The sequence below is a fragment of the Myodes glareolus genome, chromosome 20 (genome assembly GCF_982192425.1).
Source record: "Myodes glareolus chromosome 20, mMyoGla1.1, whole genome shotgun sequence".
Lineage (NCBI taxonomy): Eukaryota > Metazoa > Chordata > Mammalia > Rodentia > Cricetidae > Myodes > Myodes glareolus.
This window is the reverse complement of record NC_142045.1, coordinates 58,918,500-58,933,512: the sequence shown is the minus strand read 5'-3', so window position 1 is coordinate 58,933,512 and position 15,013 is coordinate 58,918,500. Positions and strand designations below refer to the sequence as shown.

Sequence of the window (15,013 nt, the reverse complement as noted above, 5' to 3'; positions counted from 1 at the left end):
ATCACTTTGATAGCTTTTGGTATAAATAACTGAAAAGCAAACACATATTTATTACATTCCAAAGAAAATATATTGGTTTCCCTTTATGACCAACTCAATGAATGTAGCTTCACCTATGACTGCTTCACTTAGTGGTTAGTAATCTCTCTGCCACCTCTAGCATTTACACTTAACCCCCATCTCTGTCTCCATCTCTCGCTTTCCCCCTTACTCAGCTAACTCTACTCACCACTGGCTCCATTAGTCAGCACTATAAACTATCATGGTCCCAGCAAGGAAGCAGAGTCCAGAGTTACCTGGTTTTTTTAAATTTTCTTCTAGTGAAGAAATGGGTCATTGCTCAAATAAAGTTTAGAAAATGAATCTTGGTTTTGCTGTGGAGAGGCTTTATGAGATGGACTATTCCAACAGGTTTGAGAGAGTCAGGCCAATCTACAGAGTTTAGAGAAAACTCAGATCTACTTACATAGTTGAAAAATGTTGATAAATGTCAAAAATGTAAAGAATAAAGGTGTTGATAAAACACTTGTAATGGAGAAATTTGGCTACATTCCTTAGATTTTAGAGAATGCTGATCCATTGCAATAATAAGTTAAACAAATAAAATAAGTAATTACTTGATGTGCACATACATTTACCTATTTCTACATCTTGATGAGGTAAGGTTTTCTAAGGTTTCTAAGGTTTTCTAAGACTATGATTAGAAGGCTCAATGAAAGAACAAAATTCAACTGTAATGGGTTTTACACTATTTTTAATTTGTAAACTATAAGTAACGCTCTTGTTCGAAGTAAAGAACCTTCTTGGTATTTTTATGATGTATCTTTACTCATCAATCAAGCAATTAATGCAATTTTAAGAGTATATAACATACTCAGAAGGTAATTGTCTTTGGTGACATAAATAGTCATAAATATCTCTGTGCAGAACTTTGATGTGATTATCCTCCTTTTAAGATACATTTAAATTAAATCACACAAACTCTCAGTATGTATCCAAAAAATATAAATGTAAGAATCTGTTTACTGGCTGGGCGGTAGTAGTGTACATCTTTAGTCCCAGCACTCATGAGGCAGAGACAGGCGGATCTCTGTGAGTTTGTAGCCAGCCTGGTCTGTAGAGTGAGGTCCAGGACTGATTCAATAGTTATTATGAAATTTCATCTCAAAAAAATAAAAAAAAATTGTTTTCTGAAAAATAAAAACTTCACAAACATCAACTTCTTTTCTAAGTTTAAGTCTATTTTAATTTTTCTAAAAATCTTTATATAAAGCAGATATTTCATGTTGCTTCTTTGACACTGGAAGTTGTCAAAGAAGACTTGGAAGTTCCAACTCTCAATTTCTACTTTTTTTCCCACTCCGTACCTGCTGTCTGTAACTTCATGTTCGGCCATAGCTAGAGAGCATCATTTCATGTGAAGATGCTTTACTGCAGAGAAGGCATTGGCATCATCATTTATAAGAGGCTCACTAATACACACAGCAGTGTGTTGTTTACAGAAGAGCTGGGGTAGATATTCATCTTTGATTCTCACAAATGTGTGGCTTTTCTATGTTTCAGTAGACGAAAGCCCAGGGCATTAACTCAGAAGTAAGATGGGTGATTACAACATTATCACAGGAAATGTCAGTACCCTAAAAGGTGGATAGTTGCTGAAATGCAGAAAGGGCTCTACTCTCTACTGATTTAACAAATTCAGGGCAGCAGAGATGGCTCAGCAGGAGGAAGCCCTGACACCAAGCTGATGAGATTGATGCTAGGACTCATTTGCTAGAAGGAGTGACCTGACTCTCAGAGGTTGTCCTCTCATATCCACAAATATGCTGAGGCAAATGCTCCCATATGCAGACACACACACACATGCATGCACACTGACGAGTTCCTATGTCTCTAACATCCAGCAAACTTGACTTTGGAAATGTTTTCTTCAAAGCATATTTCAATGCTTTTGTTGTAAGGAGAAAAACAGATGTAAAACACTAGCAGTGGACAGAGCCTCAGATCTGGACACACAAAGCAAAGGCCTGGAACCTTCGTTCACAGCAGCTGTAGCAACATGTAGAAACTGTTTCTTCCTCAGATATTAAATTCTGAAGCTGATGGCAGAAAAAAATATGCAGCCCATGCTTCCATCCCACCACAGGTAGCATAACTGCTTCAGTTTTATCTTGCAAAGTCCAACAAGGCCTGACAGATTTTACCAATGAACGAAAAACATCTCCTGCCCAATGATGGGAATAGACAGAGGGATTTTTTTAGTCAATTGCAGGAATTAGGCTTTAATGCCTTATACTAAAAGATTTCATACCCCAGATAGCTGCTGCTATTCACTGCATCTTAGCAGGCATCAAGACTGCCAGAGAGTCACTGCTATTCGCTGAACTCTGGCAGGCAGCAAGCCCTCCAGAGCAGAACCTCTGAAGTTGTGCTGAGCAGATTTCCATGCATGTACAAGTGCTTTATTTGTGAAGCTCCTTTTCTTTCGAATAACCCAAACTTCCATTTTTCTCCTTGCAAAAATATCCCAGCTTCATGAATCTCTTAGATTTTCATTACAAATACCTTTCAAACTCATCCTTACTGAAGCACAGAATGGGACAGACCCCTCTCCTACCAAAAGTCTGCAATTCTGAAATGAAAATCATAGACCTTTCAATTTAAGAGATATATTAAAAATGACCAATGTTCTTAAAGTATTCAGCAGATGTAAAGAAGCACAGGTTACCTTACCATTATATGGAAGCTCTAGAGGGCGACAGGTATCATTATCCATTCTCAGTTTCGGCAAAGCAATGAGTTTTTTAGCAAAGGACGCTGAGATGGGCTGCACTAACAGGGAGGTGAGGTTTGGTCGGCTCTGTCTAAAGCTTCCATCTGTATTCAAAAGAGAAAAAACCAAATCCTTAGCAAACAGAAATTGAAAACAACCATAGACAAGTTCTTTGTAATCAAGTATGTAAATTTTGAATAGTAAAATATATATTTGTTCATTTATTTACTACTCAATTATATTGTTTGTTAAAGTGTTTTGAAACACTATAAAATCATGTAATCTGAATAATATTATATACCTTCATCAACAACATATACATATACTTACTACTGGTTCTATTGCAATGACTCACCAAGGTAACAAGAAAAGAACGGAGCAAAGCAATAGTGGAGAGGGTACCCAAACTCCCTTTCCATTGGAATCAGATTGATGATACCTTAATTGTCATCATAGGGCCTTCATCCAGCAACTGATAGAAGCAGATGCAGAGATTCACAGCTAAGCACTGGGCTGAGTTTTTGGAATCCAGTTATAGAGAGGGAGGGAGGAGCGATGCCATGAGCAAAAGGGCCAAGACTATGATGGGGATACCTACAGAAAGAACTGACTTGAGCTAGTGGAAGCTCATTAACTCCAGATTGACAAGCTGGGATGCCAACAAAGATTGAATTTAAAATTTGTGGGGCCATAGGCAGTGGAAACAGTATTTATCCCTACTGCATGAATTGGTGCTTTGGAGCCCATTCCCTATAGAGGGATACTTGCCTTGATACAGGGTAGGAGTGTGTGAGCCGTGGTTCTACTTCAAATGATGTGATAGATTTTGTTAACCCCTGATGGGAGGCCTCAGCCTCTCTAAGGAGTGGATGTAGGTGGGGTAGAGAGAAGGTGAGGAGGGTGAGAGGACAGAAGGGAGAGGGAACTGAAATTGGTATATAAATAAATTTAAAAAAAGAATGGAGACAAAGAAATGCATGGGAACCAAGACCGCAGAGGGCAGCTGGACTGGAGGAGCTGAAACAGTTAATTAGTATCTAACACACTGAGTGGATCCCAGAGACTGGAACTGATGTTGTGGTGAGGAAACTGAGAGATAATGTGGCTTGTAGCACAGAATTCCAAAAGCACCAGCAGATCCTTCTACTTTTGACAGGATAAAGAAGGGGGATCCTATGAAACACGGTATGAGGAAGGCCTCGTGTACACACAGTCAATGTGGTTGCCTGGCCTTCCATCATGCCAGTGGGAAGTGGGGAGACACAGAGGAGGCAGGCTTCAGATAATGAAGAAGTTGCCATTCTTAAACAGGATACTGTTACGATGTCTGAAAATTTACATGGCTAGCTCTGTCCAATGCCTTCAGAAAATAAAGTGTTTGTCAGTAGAAGATATGAGGAGACAGGTGAAAATATCTTCTAAAACTAATGAAAATCAGAAAGTCGGAGATTAAAACAACTTGTCCAAGTAGTGTCACACCTAAGTCCAAGGTCATTGAATATTACCCACAATCAAAACTGAATTCAACACATGTTTTCCATTCTTGAGAATGAACTCTCAGTCAAAGGCATCTTCAGAGAAGATTAAAGCTGTGAACAGAGTTCAAGAGGTTGAGGAAATGAATGGGAAGGTGATGTGGGATTCCCCTCTGTGTGTTGTAAAGATGATTGGTTAATAAAGAAACTCTCTTGAGCCAGTAAAAGCATAGAACAGAGCTGGATGGAGAAGACTAAGCTATATGCAGGGAGAAAGAAGGGTGGAGTCTGAGAGACGTCATGTAGCCCTGCTGGAACCAGACAAAACTTTACACGGTAAGCCACTGCCCTGTGGCAATACATAATGGAGATGAGTTAAAATAATATGTAAGAGTTATCCAATAAGAAGTTAGAACTAATAGGCCAAGCAGTAATTTAATTAATACAGTTTTGTGTGATTATTTTGGGGCTAAGTGGCAGGGAAACAAAAAGTGGCTCTCTCAAACTACAAATTGGACCAACATGGCTAGCTAAAATCCATGTAAAACCTAGGAGGACTTGAAGGGGAATCCTGGGCACAAAAGAACAGAGTTAAGTATGGTTTGGTAGTGGCATTTAATTGGCTGAGCTTTGTTTACTAGAATCAGGCAGAAGCATGGCTCCTTTAAGATAGGTTTACCTGATTCAGTAGGAGGGAAAAAATGGCAGTTTTGAAATGCTGGCTTTCTGGGCTATGTTGCCAGCACAAACTCTGACACTGTCTGGAGGTCCAGCTACAGACCATTTGAGTGGGGTCTGTGAGCAGACTTCTACAACTTGCTTAATAGCAACATAGACTGGCTATGTGCCTAAAAATGAGGCTATGAGCAAGGCTCTCACAGGCAGCAAACAGCTCCACCATGCTGGACTGGGCAGGGCAAGCAGGTAGTGCTGTATTTGCCCTAGTAATGCAGCCGCTTAAGTTCATAAGAAGGGCTTAACATTTTAACAAGTGCTCCTGAACAATAAAGAAGATATACAATAGGGAAGATTCAGACATAAAAGATCTCTAAATGGGTCACAGTATTGGATAAATGTATGTAGACTTCGGAGAGAAAAGAAAAAGAATACAGAGAGTTATGAAAAGAAGTACAGACAGTCATAGATTAAAGGAGTAAAGATAATGAAATAAATATTAAACTTATAGAGAAAGTAATAGAGTTAAAACAAGCACTGTAAAGATGGAAAATTCACAGAGAGTCTGGATTATGTATATTATTGTGTTATCCTTAAATATTTTGTACTGCAGGGAGATATTTGATTCTGAGGAATGCTAAGCTAAGCCAACATATATATTTCAAAGATATCTTGAATTCAAAATTTGAGTCTAAGGATATGTTTTTTTTTTGGAAAAGAAGCTCTTCTTTTGTTTCCACAGAGAATGAGGACTTATAGATTGCTTCTAAACAAATATGGTGGACCAAGACCCCCTGAAAGTTTGTCTTGAACACCCCTCAAAAAATTAATTTGCCCAATAAACAGCAAGAATCAGTTTAGAGAATAACAACACCCATATTCCCAAATATTGCTTATAAATGTTCTTTTACATTTAAAGGGGGATATGCTATAGAGATTTGCCTTGGTATGGATTTTGGTTTATTGATACAAACTTATGGTCAACTTTGTTCTATTTATATTTCTGCTTTTAATCAAGGTATTGTGATTGTGTAGTTCATTTAAAAATGTAATGTATAATTAAGAAATATAGGTTAATAGATAATAATCTATAATACTCAAGCTTGTATCATGTTAGTTAGATTTTCAAAATGTACAGAGATGTGTTTCAGATGAATAGGCATTCTTCAAACCTTTCAAAGACTACAGAATATGGTATGTAAAATGTTTTAAAAATTTAGGACTTATCATGACAATGAGACACATCTGCTCCTGGCAGCAGCAGTTACTTCAAGATGATGATGGGCATTGAAGAGTCTCTTTATTGAGTTGGCTAGCCATTTGGGCAAGAAACTGCTTTTGCCTGAACTGCTTGATGAACTAAACATCCAGGACCCACAGAGAAATGACTGCTGAAGTTGCCTAAAGAAGGTGAGACAGTTCTTCAGGGTTCCTGTTTCATAAAAGAGTCTGCTGGAAATTCTGCAGGATACAGAAGAAAGCGACTGACAAACTGCTAATATAGGTGGAAATATCTTTGAAATCTCCTGCTTCATAGAAAAGTCTGTTGATAGTCTGGGCCTGTAGGCTGGAGATGGATGCCCCAATGGTTCAGAAGAACTTTGGGTGACTGTCCAGGTAACAAGATGTCAATTTTAGAGTTTTGGAAGTTGCTTACAATGCACTTCCTGTTTACTGGGTTAATATACCCTTCTGGAGTTTTTGATGGAGTTGAATAATTAGTTATAACTATTATATAATTATTATATAATAATAATATTATTATATTTGTTAGTTATAATTATAGTTTTCCTTAGTTATGATAAAAGATAAAGTAGATATAAATATTGTAACTGTAATTCTTCCTTGAAATCTGTTTTGTTATTTAAGCAGAAAAGGGGAAGTTATATGGGATTTCTCTCTGTGTGTTGTGAATATGATTGATTAATGAAGAAACTGTCTTGAGACTGTGATAGGGTAGAACAGAGCTGGGTGGGGAAGACTAAGCTGAATGCTGGGAGAAAGAAGGACAGAGTCAGAGAGAGGCCTTGCTGGAGCCAGACAGAACTTTACCTGGTAAGCCACTGTCACGTGGCTTAATTAATGGTGGTGAGTTAAATTAAGATGAAAGAGTTTTCCAATAAGAAGCCAGAGCTAATGGGCCAAGCAGTGATTTAATTAATACAGTTTCTGTGTGATTATTTTGGGGCTAAGTGGCAGGGAACCAACAAGTGCTCTCTTCTCCTATAGGGATGCATGGCTGATGTGAGCTAATGACTCCAGGGATGATATAGAGTAAGATTAGAGTTAGGATTTAAAGATTTCTCATACATACAGGAGAGTAAATATTATCCAAAGACAATGATTAGCTTTAACAGGATGTGTAAAAATGAGATGCAATAGTACAGTATGACTAGAAGTGATATAATCATAATTAATATAATCAGAAAATTGTATTTCAAGAGAATGGAGATAATGAGAAAGCATGGAATGGTATACTTGAGGCACAAAGGTAAATCCTGATGGTGCAGAATGACTGTAGTGCTGGGAGGATGGCTTAGAAGGTGTTGGCCTTCTTCCATCAGCCATTTCTGTTGCCTTGACTTTGTTAATTCAGTGATGATTAGCTTTGCAAGTTCAAGAAACTGAGTTTGTTCCCCAAAGTCCTCATGTAAAAGAGGGGTGGGGGTAAGCTGGTATTGTGGCATACATTTAAAGTCAGATTCAGAAGAATTCCTCTAGGAAGGTTAGTCTAGTTCACAAGTTCCAGGCCTCCCATGAGAGACTCCATCTCTTAAAAAGAAAAGGCAATTTCCTAAGAAGCAAAATCGAAGGTTGTCATTGAGATTCCATGCATACATGCACATGTACAAGCTCACCTCACATATACATGTACCTATTCATGCACACAAACATTGAATAATAAGTTATGTATCTCAAACACCTGTGGAGGAATAAGAATAAAACTATAGACATGTGTTGCAAGGAACGATGCTGAAACCAATTAATCGTGCACTTGAGAGAAATCAAGAGAAGGAGACATAGGAATGGGTGAAACAAGATAATTTTGGGAAGTAAATTCTCTTGGAACTATTTGGTTAAGCAATGAACTGCATTTATGTATAATTTTAATAAAATGAAAGTCAAACAAATCTGATAAGACAAAATAATAATCACCGTGCACACCATATTCAGAGAAGAGTGGAGGAGACAGCAAAGCAAATACGCTCACGTGAGAGCCAAACACTTAGGCAAGCTCTGTTACTGATGCAGAAAAGGAAATCCACTGGGAAGCCTGATGGCTAAATTTTAGAATGCAGTATCATGTACAGAACTTTTATTACAAAAATAATTTCTGGAGGTTTACATGGAGTTTAATTTGATCTGTCTGCAGGGGGTGAAAACCTCCATGATCTTTCTAACCAGGCTCCAGGAGGCAGATTATACATGAGTAAATGTTTGTGAGTAACTTTTTAAACTTATCATGTGGAAACTGCTGTGTGAACTCCTCCAGCCAATAGCCTTCAAGACAGCAGCCCACTTGGTGTGGCCTCTTATACTATAAATGCAGATATAAAGCTTGTGTGCTTTCTCTGGGCTGCTGGATTCAATTTCTGCTTCCTGTTCATGCAGAAGATTGTGATCTGTGAGTCAACCCCTAAATAAAGAACATTTTATTATACTCAGCTCTAAACTAGTGTTGGATTACTTTTTAGCGTCCATCTTCAGAAAACCACAAGACAAAGAAAAATGCTATTTTGCTTAAGGCTGTGGCTGTCATAGAACTGTGGTTTCAAGAAAACAGTAATAAAGATTTAAACTGAGATCGGATTTGCTGGAGAAGCACAGGGCTGGTCTTGGGTTTCTGTTCCTTCTTTGTGTCCACGTGTAAGAGTGAATTTTGCCACAGTGTACTCCATTGCTCCTTGACTGTTTCATGTCAAAGGCCATGACAAGTTGCCTAATTTGCAGAGCCTGGAGCAAAGTGACATCGTACGGTTGCTAGTTGGAAAAGCAGGAGAAATTTGGTATGGCAATAGCATAGTATAAATCAAGTGTGAGACCTTTCAAAAGGAAACTGAAACTGCACAGGTCATATGCTCATAAGCCAGGACATGCACAGTTTACAGACATGATGTTAGAAACTATGTAGCCTCTTGAGTCAAAGTGTCAGTGATATACAGGTTTCAGGAAGTTGCTTTAGTCAATTCTGACCAATCATCTTCTACTCTACCCTGGGCAAAAATAATTCATGCCGCCAAACACAGACCACATCTGGGTGGCTAGTTGGGAAGTTTTGAAATAGCTATTTGAGAAACACAAATGAATCAAAAACTGTTTTAAAAATAATCTGTCTTCCTGATTCTCAGAGTCCCCATGAATGGAGTAGGGGTACAAAGAAAGAAAAGCTTGCATGTCTCCACTGTCACCTTGGTCATGCTTTATTACTAGCAAGCTATCACCTGCCCAGCAGCCACACTAAATATATTTCCAAAGCTCATTTGCTCCCATTAACTCCCTGATATTTCCTGTTCTAAAACAATCATTGGTAGATCAAAGCATTTCAATAAATAAATCATATTTAAACATATTTATAAGCTAATAAAAAAATCAATACTGAACTTCTATTTTCCTCTGAGATGCTCTATTAAGCACATGAAACAATGGATTTAAAAGTTAAATACGAGTGAACCTTAAACCCAAATTGAGCATTCCAAAGTCTTTGATGGTTTTTGTGCTGCATGACTAATAAATTTGAATTAGTTTTGAAATATCCAAGTCATTGGTTCATTAATTTTTCACTTTCACCTTAATGGAAATCTGACAAACAGTTCATTCCTCAGATAATAAAAGCAGGATTTTGCAGGACACTAATTTTAAATTATACTCACAAACTATACTTTAAAAATCTGTTTTTATTAAAAACCTAGAATTTCATTTTCTTATATATTAGGAATTTTTGAATACAACAAAATGTGTGTACCAGTTCATTTACTTGTATTTTAAAACACACTCATGAACTATAAGATTCCATTATGAGTGATACAAAATTCAGTGTGTTATATGCCAGGATCCAATGGGCATTAAGTAAGAACATATGTGCCACAGTACTAAGTACTGTCTGTGGTATGAGGTCTGTGTCCTCAATGACCACTACCGTCAGCCTGCAGTACAGTGATAGTTAACTGTCTTTACTTTGTGTATATGTTGTAATCTAAAGAGAAAGTGAAATGGATCCCTTTTATTAGTAATTCCACCCGTGACAGATGCCACATGCATATAATATGAGAATTTGTATAGACAAGACTGTTTCACTCTGTCTTGACTCATTAGTTGGAATGCAGCAAATATACAATTTCACTATGATAATATCATTCTGGAGCTAGCGAGATGGTTCAGTGGTAAGTAGCACACCCTGCAAGACTCTTATGGAGGAGTTCACAACCACCAGTAAGGAGTTCTTGGAGAATCTGACCTTCGCTTTGGCTTTGTGGGCAGTTGCTCTCACAGATGCACAATCCCAAAACAGACATACATAAACACAATCTTAAACTGGATAATAAAAATAAATCTATTAAAAACTCATCAACCCATTCAACCTGCTTTTCCTAAACCACCAGTGTTTTGGGTATACTGACTTGTTGAGTAAAAAAAAAATCATTACTTCAAACAGTCAGACCTGAAGACTACAGAACAGAAGGAGAGAAATGAAGTTCAAATCACAATGTAACTGTGTATATCTGGTACACAGTACTGTATCACATCTTCTCAAACTGTTGGCTTCCACTTCAATTACATCAGGTTATGGATGCAAAGGAAACATTAGTGTCAGTGCACGATCTCTCTCTCTCTCTCTCTCTCTCTCTCTCTCTCTCTCTCTCTTTCTCTCTCTCTGTGTGTGTGTGTGTGTGTGTGTGTGTGTGTGATGTCTCTGTGTGTATGTGTGTTTGAGAGAGAAAGTGAGAGAAAGTATGGGGAGAGACTTAAGTCTGACTCAAATACAAACATATAAAACAAAAGTCAATTATTCAAACAAAAATGTCAGACTCTGGAAGTCTCAACATGAGGCACTGAGAGAGTCTAAGGTTAAAAAAAAACTGTACTGATTAAACAAAAGACAGGGCCCATGTGGGTTAAAGGGTTTGGCAGTTGAGAGGAATAGGTAATTCCTGAATTTAATTCAACTAACGCCCCTTTATATCTCTGGAATTCATCCCTCTCTATTCTTCTTTCTCATGGTCCTCCTTTGCCATTCAATGTAAGCCTATATCTCTTCATTCTGCTTCACAGACCCTGAACAAGCAATGAATACGTGAACCAGTCACTAGTCACGATGGAGAGCATCAGGTCCTACCATGCAGAATCCATTATCTGATAAAACCACTCATGTGGCAGGTGCCACACCAGGCGAGAACTGGCTTAAGATGTTGTACAGTTTTATATTTTTTCACAATATGATTTACATAATTTTAGCAGCAATAAAAGTGTAAAACATGGGGAAACGAAGGTGAACACATAATTTTGCTCCTTTCCTCACTGTAATGAAAAAAAAACACTCAAGTAATCAAATAAAGGAAGTGGTTATGAGGCCGCTGTCCAAGAAGTTGCACAGCTGCTGTCCCAGAAGGCTATGCAGCTTGTGACCCAGTTATCGATGCAGCTGCTGTCCCAAAACTGTGCAGCTGCTGTCCCAGAAATCTATGCAGCTGCTGTCCCAGAAAAAAAAAACCCACTGTGCAGCTGCTGTCCCAGAATATCTGATGCCTTTTCCTTTGAAAACTACCTCCTTGACTGATGTCAACTCATTAGCCATGTAGCATAACTGTGTTTTCATTTTTACTTCAGTCCATGAAATTTATAGTTTTCTTTAACTGACCAGCGCATTAAATTGGCTAGTCATTTTGCTGTCCTTGTGAATATAGCTGACACTTCATTTTTCTCAATATTGTGTAAGCCATACTTGCAAATATCACTAACTGTCCTGGAGCCAGTCAAAGTCAACACTGGGTTGTTTCGATTATTATTAAAAATGAAAACACTTAACATGGTTTGTGTTCTTTTATAGAGCTCTTCCTATCTTTCGCTCTCTTTCTCTCTCTGTCTCTGTCTCTCTCACACAACACAGTACACATAAAGATGTATTTTTAACTATGAGTGACTTTTATTACTGATATTCATATTTCACATATTCCTTTAGTTTTACAAGATATTCCTTCCTCTCAGACCAATATAGATTTTAGATTATGGAAGTTCTATGAGAATGGAATACTGAAAATATACAAGCCACTCATTTCAGGAGGATTTGTCTTCATTCTCTGTCCCTTACAGAAACCTTTGATCACACAAAATACTGAACTGACTATGCTAACCCCACCGTGTATAGAATGGGGCTTCTTCACTGCTGCACATGTGAGAATGAACACAGGACTTGGAAAAATTTGGATGCTGTCTGGATATTTTTGGAGGAATGGTTGTACAGAGGTCCAAATGAACGAACAGTTATAGTGTAGGCATTGTAGTGATAGTTTGTTTGTAATCTAAGAAATAAAGCTTGCCTGAAGATCAGAGCGCAAGGCTAAGTCCTTAGATTTTCATAGAGGACAGGCAGTGGTGGCACAGACCTTTAATCCCAGCATTCGGGAGACAAAGGCTCACTGATCTCTATGAATTCAAGGCCACCCTTGGCTACAACAGATTGGATCTGTCTAAAAGAAAAACAGAGTTCATACAAATCACATGACTTTAATCCCATCACTAGGAAGGCAGAGACAGGAGAGCTATGGGTGGGCAGCGAGAGGAAAACAAGCAGGAGGAGACAGGAGCTCAGATACAGTGTGAGGATTTAGTCTGTGCATGCAGTCTGAGGTTTCGTAGAGATAGGATTTTCCCATTGGTCTGAGCATTGGTGGAGGTAAGCACTCTCTAGTGGCTGGCTACTCTGTTTCTCTGACCCTTCAGTTTTCACCCATGAAGCTAACTCCAAGGTTTTATTATTAAGCTCAATTAGCAGCTCTGCTACAAGACACAGATGGCTTCATGATTTCATTTGGTCATTTATCCTTTAAGCAAAAGCATATTGTTATTATGTTCCTAATCCTTAATTAAAGGTTTGTAAAATCAGCTATAGTTGTGCAGTTACTGAAAGAATAGAAATTAACACACACATTCGTTAATGAAAATTTATCAATTATTGTGATGTTCTATTGGGAGGTTGTAAAGGTCACAGACCCTTAAGTAGAACTTACTCCTGCCATTTTCCTAATGAATATAATCTCTGAATATAATCTAATACTTATTCTTACATACAAAGTTACATTCAGCACTCCTCACCAAAGAAGATTATTTTTTTGCAACACTTAGAGATGATTACAGATATCCACAACTAGTCAAAATGCAAGAGTAAGTTACTTGGAGTGCCCAACCCTCTTTGATACAACTCCCGCTTTTATGGTTCAGAAAGCATCACTGAAGAGGAGCCGCAAATTTCCCAAAAGTCAGGTGTCCATGATGTCTGCTGCTAGACAGGGTCTCCTAGACATTACTGCAAAAACACATCCATGGCATCTCAATTTCATGGTTGCATGTATAAAGACTAGCATAATAACACTATAAATTGTTATTTAGATGTGTCCAGGAAGATTCCATATGGTCTACTCTAGATAAAGAGATATAGAGGAGGTCAAGGCTCCTGAGAGAGGAAAACTCAGTTGTTTCCAGGAATGATCTCTTGTATAGGTTGTGCAATTTCATCTGTTCAGCTTAGGACACAACACATATGTAATACTAAATTGGCTCATTAGGTTGTATATGTGCATGTGGATACACCATACCACAGACACACAAACACACATTTAGACAATAATAATTGAAAAGGAGAATGAATTTGGGAGGGAATAAATATGAAGGCATTAGAGGGAAAAAAAGATGACAGACACAGTACTCATGTATAAAGCTCTCAGAAATAAAATTATTAAAAAATGATAACAAGAACTATCAAAGATAAGAAAGATGAAAGTAACAGAATATGATGCCTCATGTTGATGAAGAGAACACATATATAAAAGAGAAGTCATACAAAGTTGATTGGAGGAGTTGGAGATATGGCCCAATGCCTAACAGCACTGGCTGCCCTTCTAGATAACCTGGGTTTGACTTCCCAGCTCACACACAGCAGCTCATTACCATTCAATTCCAGAGTATCTGGCATCATCTACTGTCTTCTGTCCTCCACAGGCATTGAATATACATGGTGCACACGCACAGACACACACAAGCAAAAAATACTCATACACATAATAAAGTGAAGAAAAAAGTCATTGAGGATCGTCCTTTCTGACTTACTCATGTACAAATATTTGTCATATGTATGAAATAGACATAAAAAGAACAAGGTAACTTTTCCTGTGATTAAATATATTTTCTTTTATGTATATATGTGTAAACTCAACATTTGTTTTGTGAAAGTAAAATTATTTCTGGGCTAAGTAAGATAATATATAAATCACCACTATTTCATTCAGTCAAATAGGCTAACATATGTGCAAAACTGTCACTACTTAGGCCAGGGAATTTTCATGGCTTTTACTGATGTACTAACAAGTTTGACAAATGTCTAGGAAAACAAGCTGTGAAGCTAGAGTTTATGTATTTTAGCATAGTACATACTTTTAATTGCAATCTTAATTGACATGTGGTTTTTCCTATAATTTGAATATTATTTACAGAATCAGAAGATTATATTTTCCTACATATCCAGTGCTTTGAAATTCTTTAATATAATCCTTTCTGAACAAAGCCAAGCCCTGTATTTTCATTAGCAATATCTTCTGTAAAGTCTTTCAATAGTTTCTCCTGAAGAAATTTCTCTTCGGTACAGCATTTTTTATCTCACTGAATAAATTATAAATTTGTTGCTTCATGTGGAATTTTGGTTGTGTAATAACAACGACACTATTGTGATACTGACAGATGTTTTCCTATTTCTATTTCAGAGGAAAAACAGGTTACATTCGAGCTATCCTCAACTTTATACAACACCAAAGTTTCTGTAGTCATCATTTGTTTATTCTAAGAGTGCTTGATTCCCTAAAGCATTCAAAAAATAGTAACA

General features: G+C 37.6%; 1 protein-coding gene across 2 annotated transcripts in view; it reads right to left on the bottom strand.

Annotated features, from left to right (window-relative positions):
* Positions 1 to 15,013, bottom strand: part of Naaladl2 (N-acetylated alpha-linked acidic dipeptidase like 2) — a 911,861-nt gene that overhangs the window by 357,928 nt on the left and 538,920 nt on the right. For both annotated transcript variants that reach the window (XM_087899634.1, XM_087899633.1), the window contains exon 6: positions 2,734 to 2,877. In XM_087899634.1, the coding sequence (XP_087755760.1) occupies positions 2,734 to 2,877 (144 nt within the window). The remainder of the gene's footprint in view (positions 1 to 2,733; positions 2,878 to 15,013) is intronic.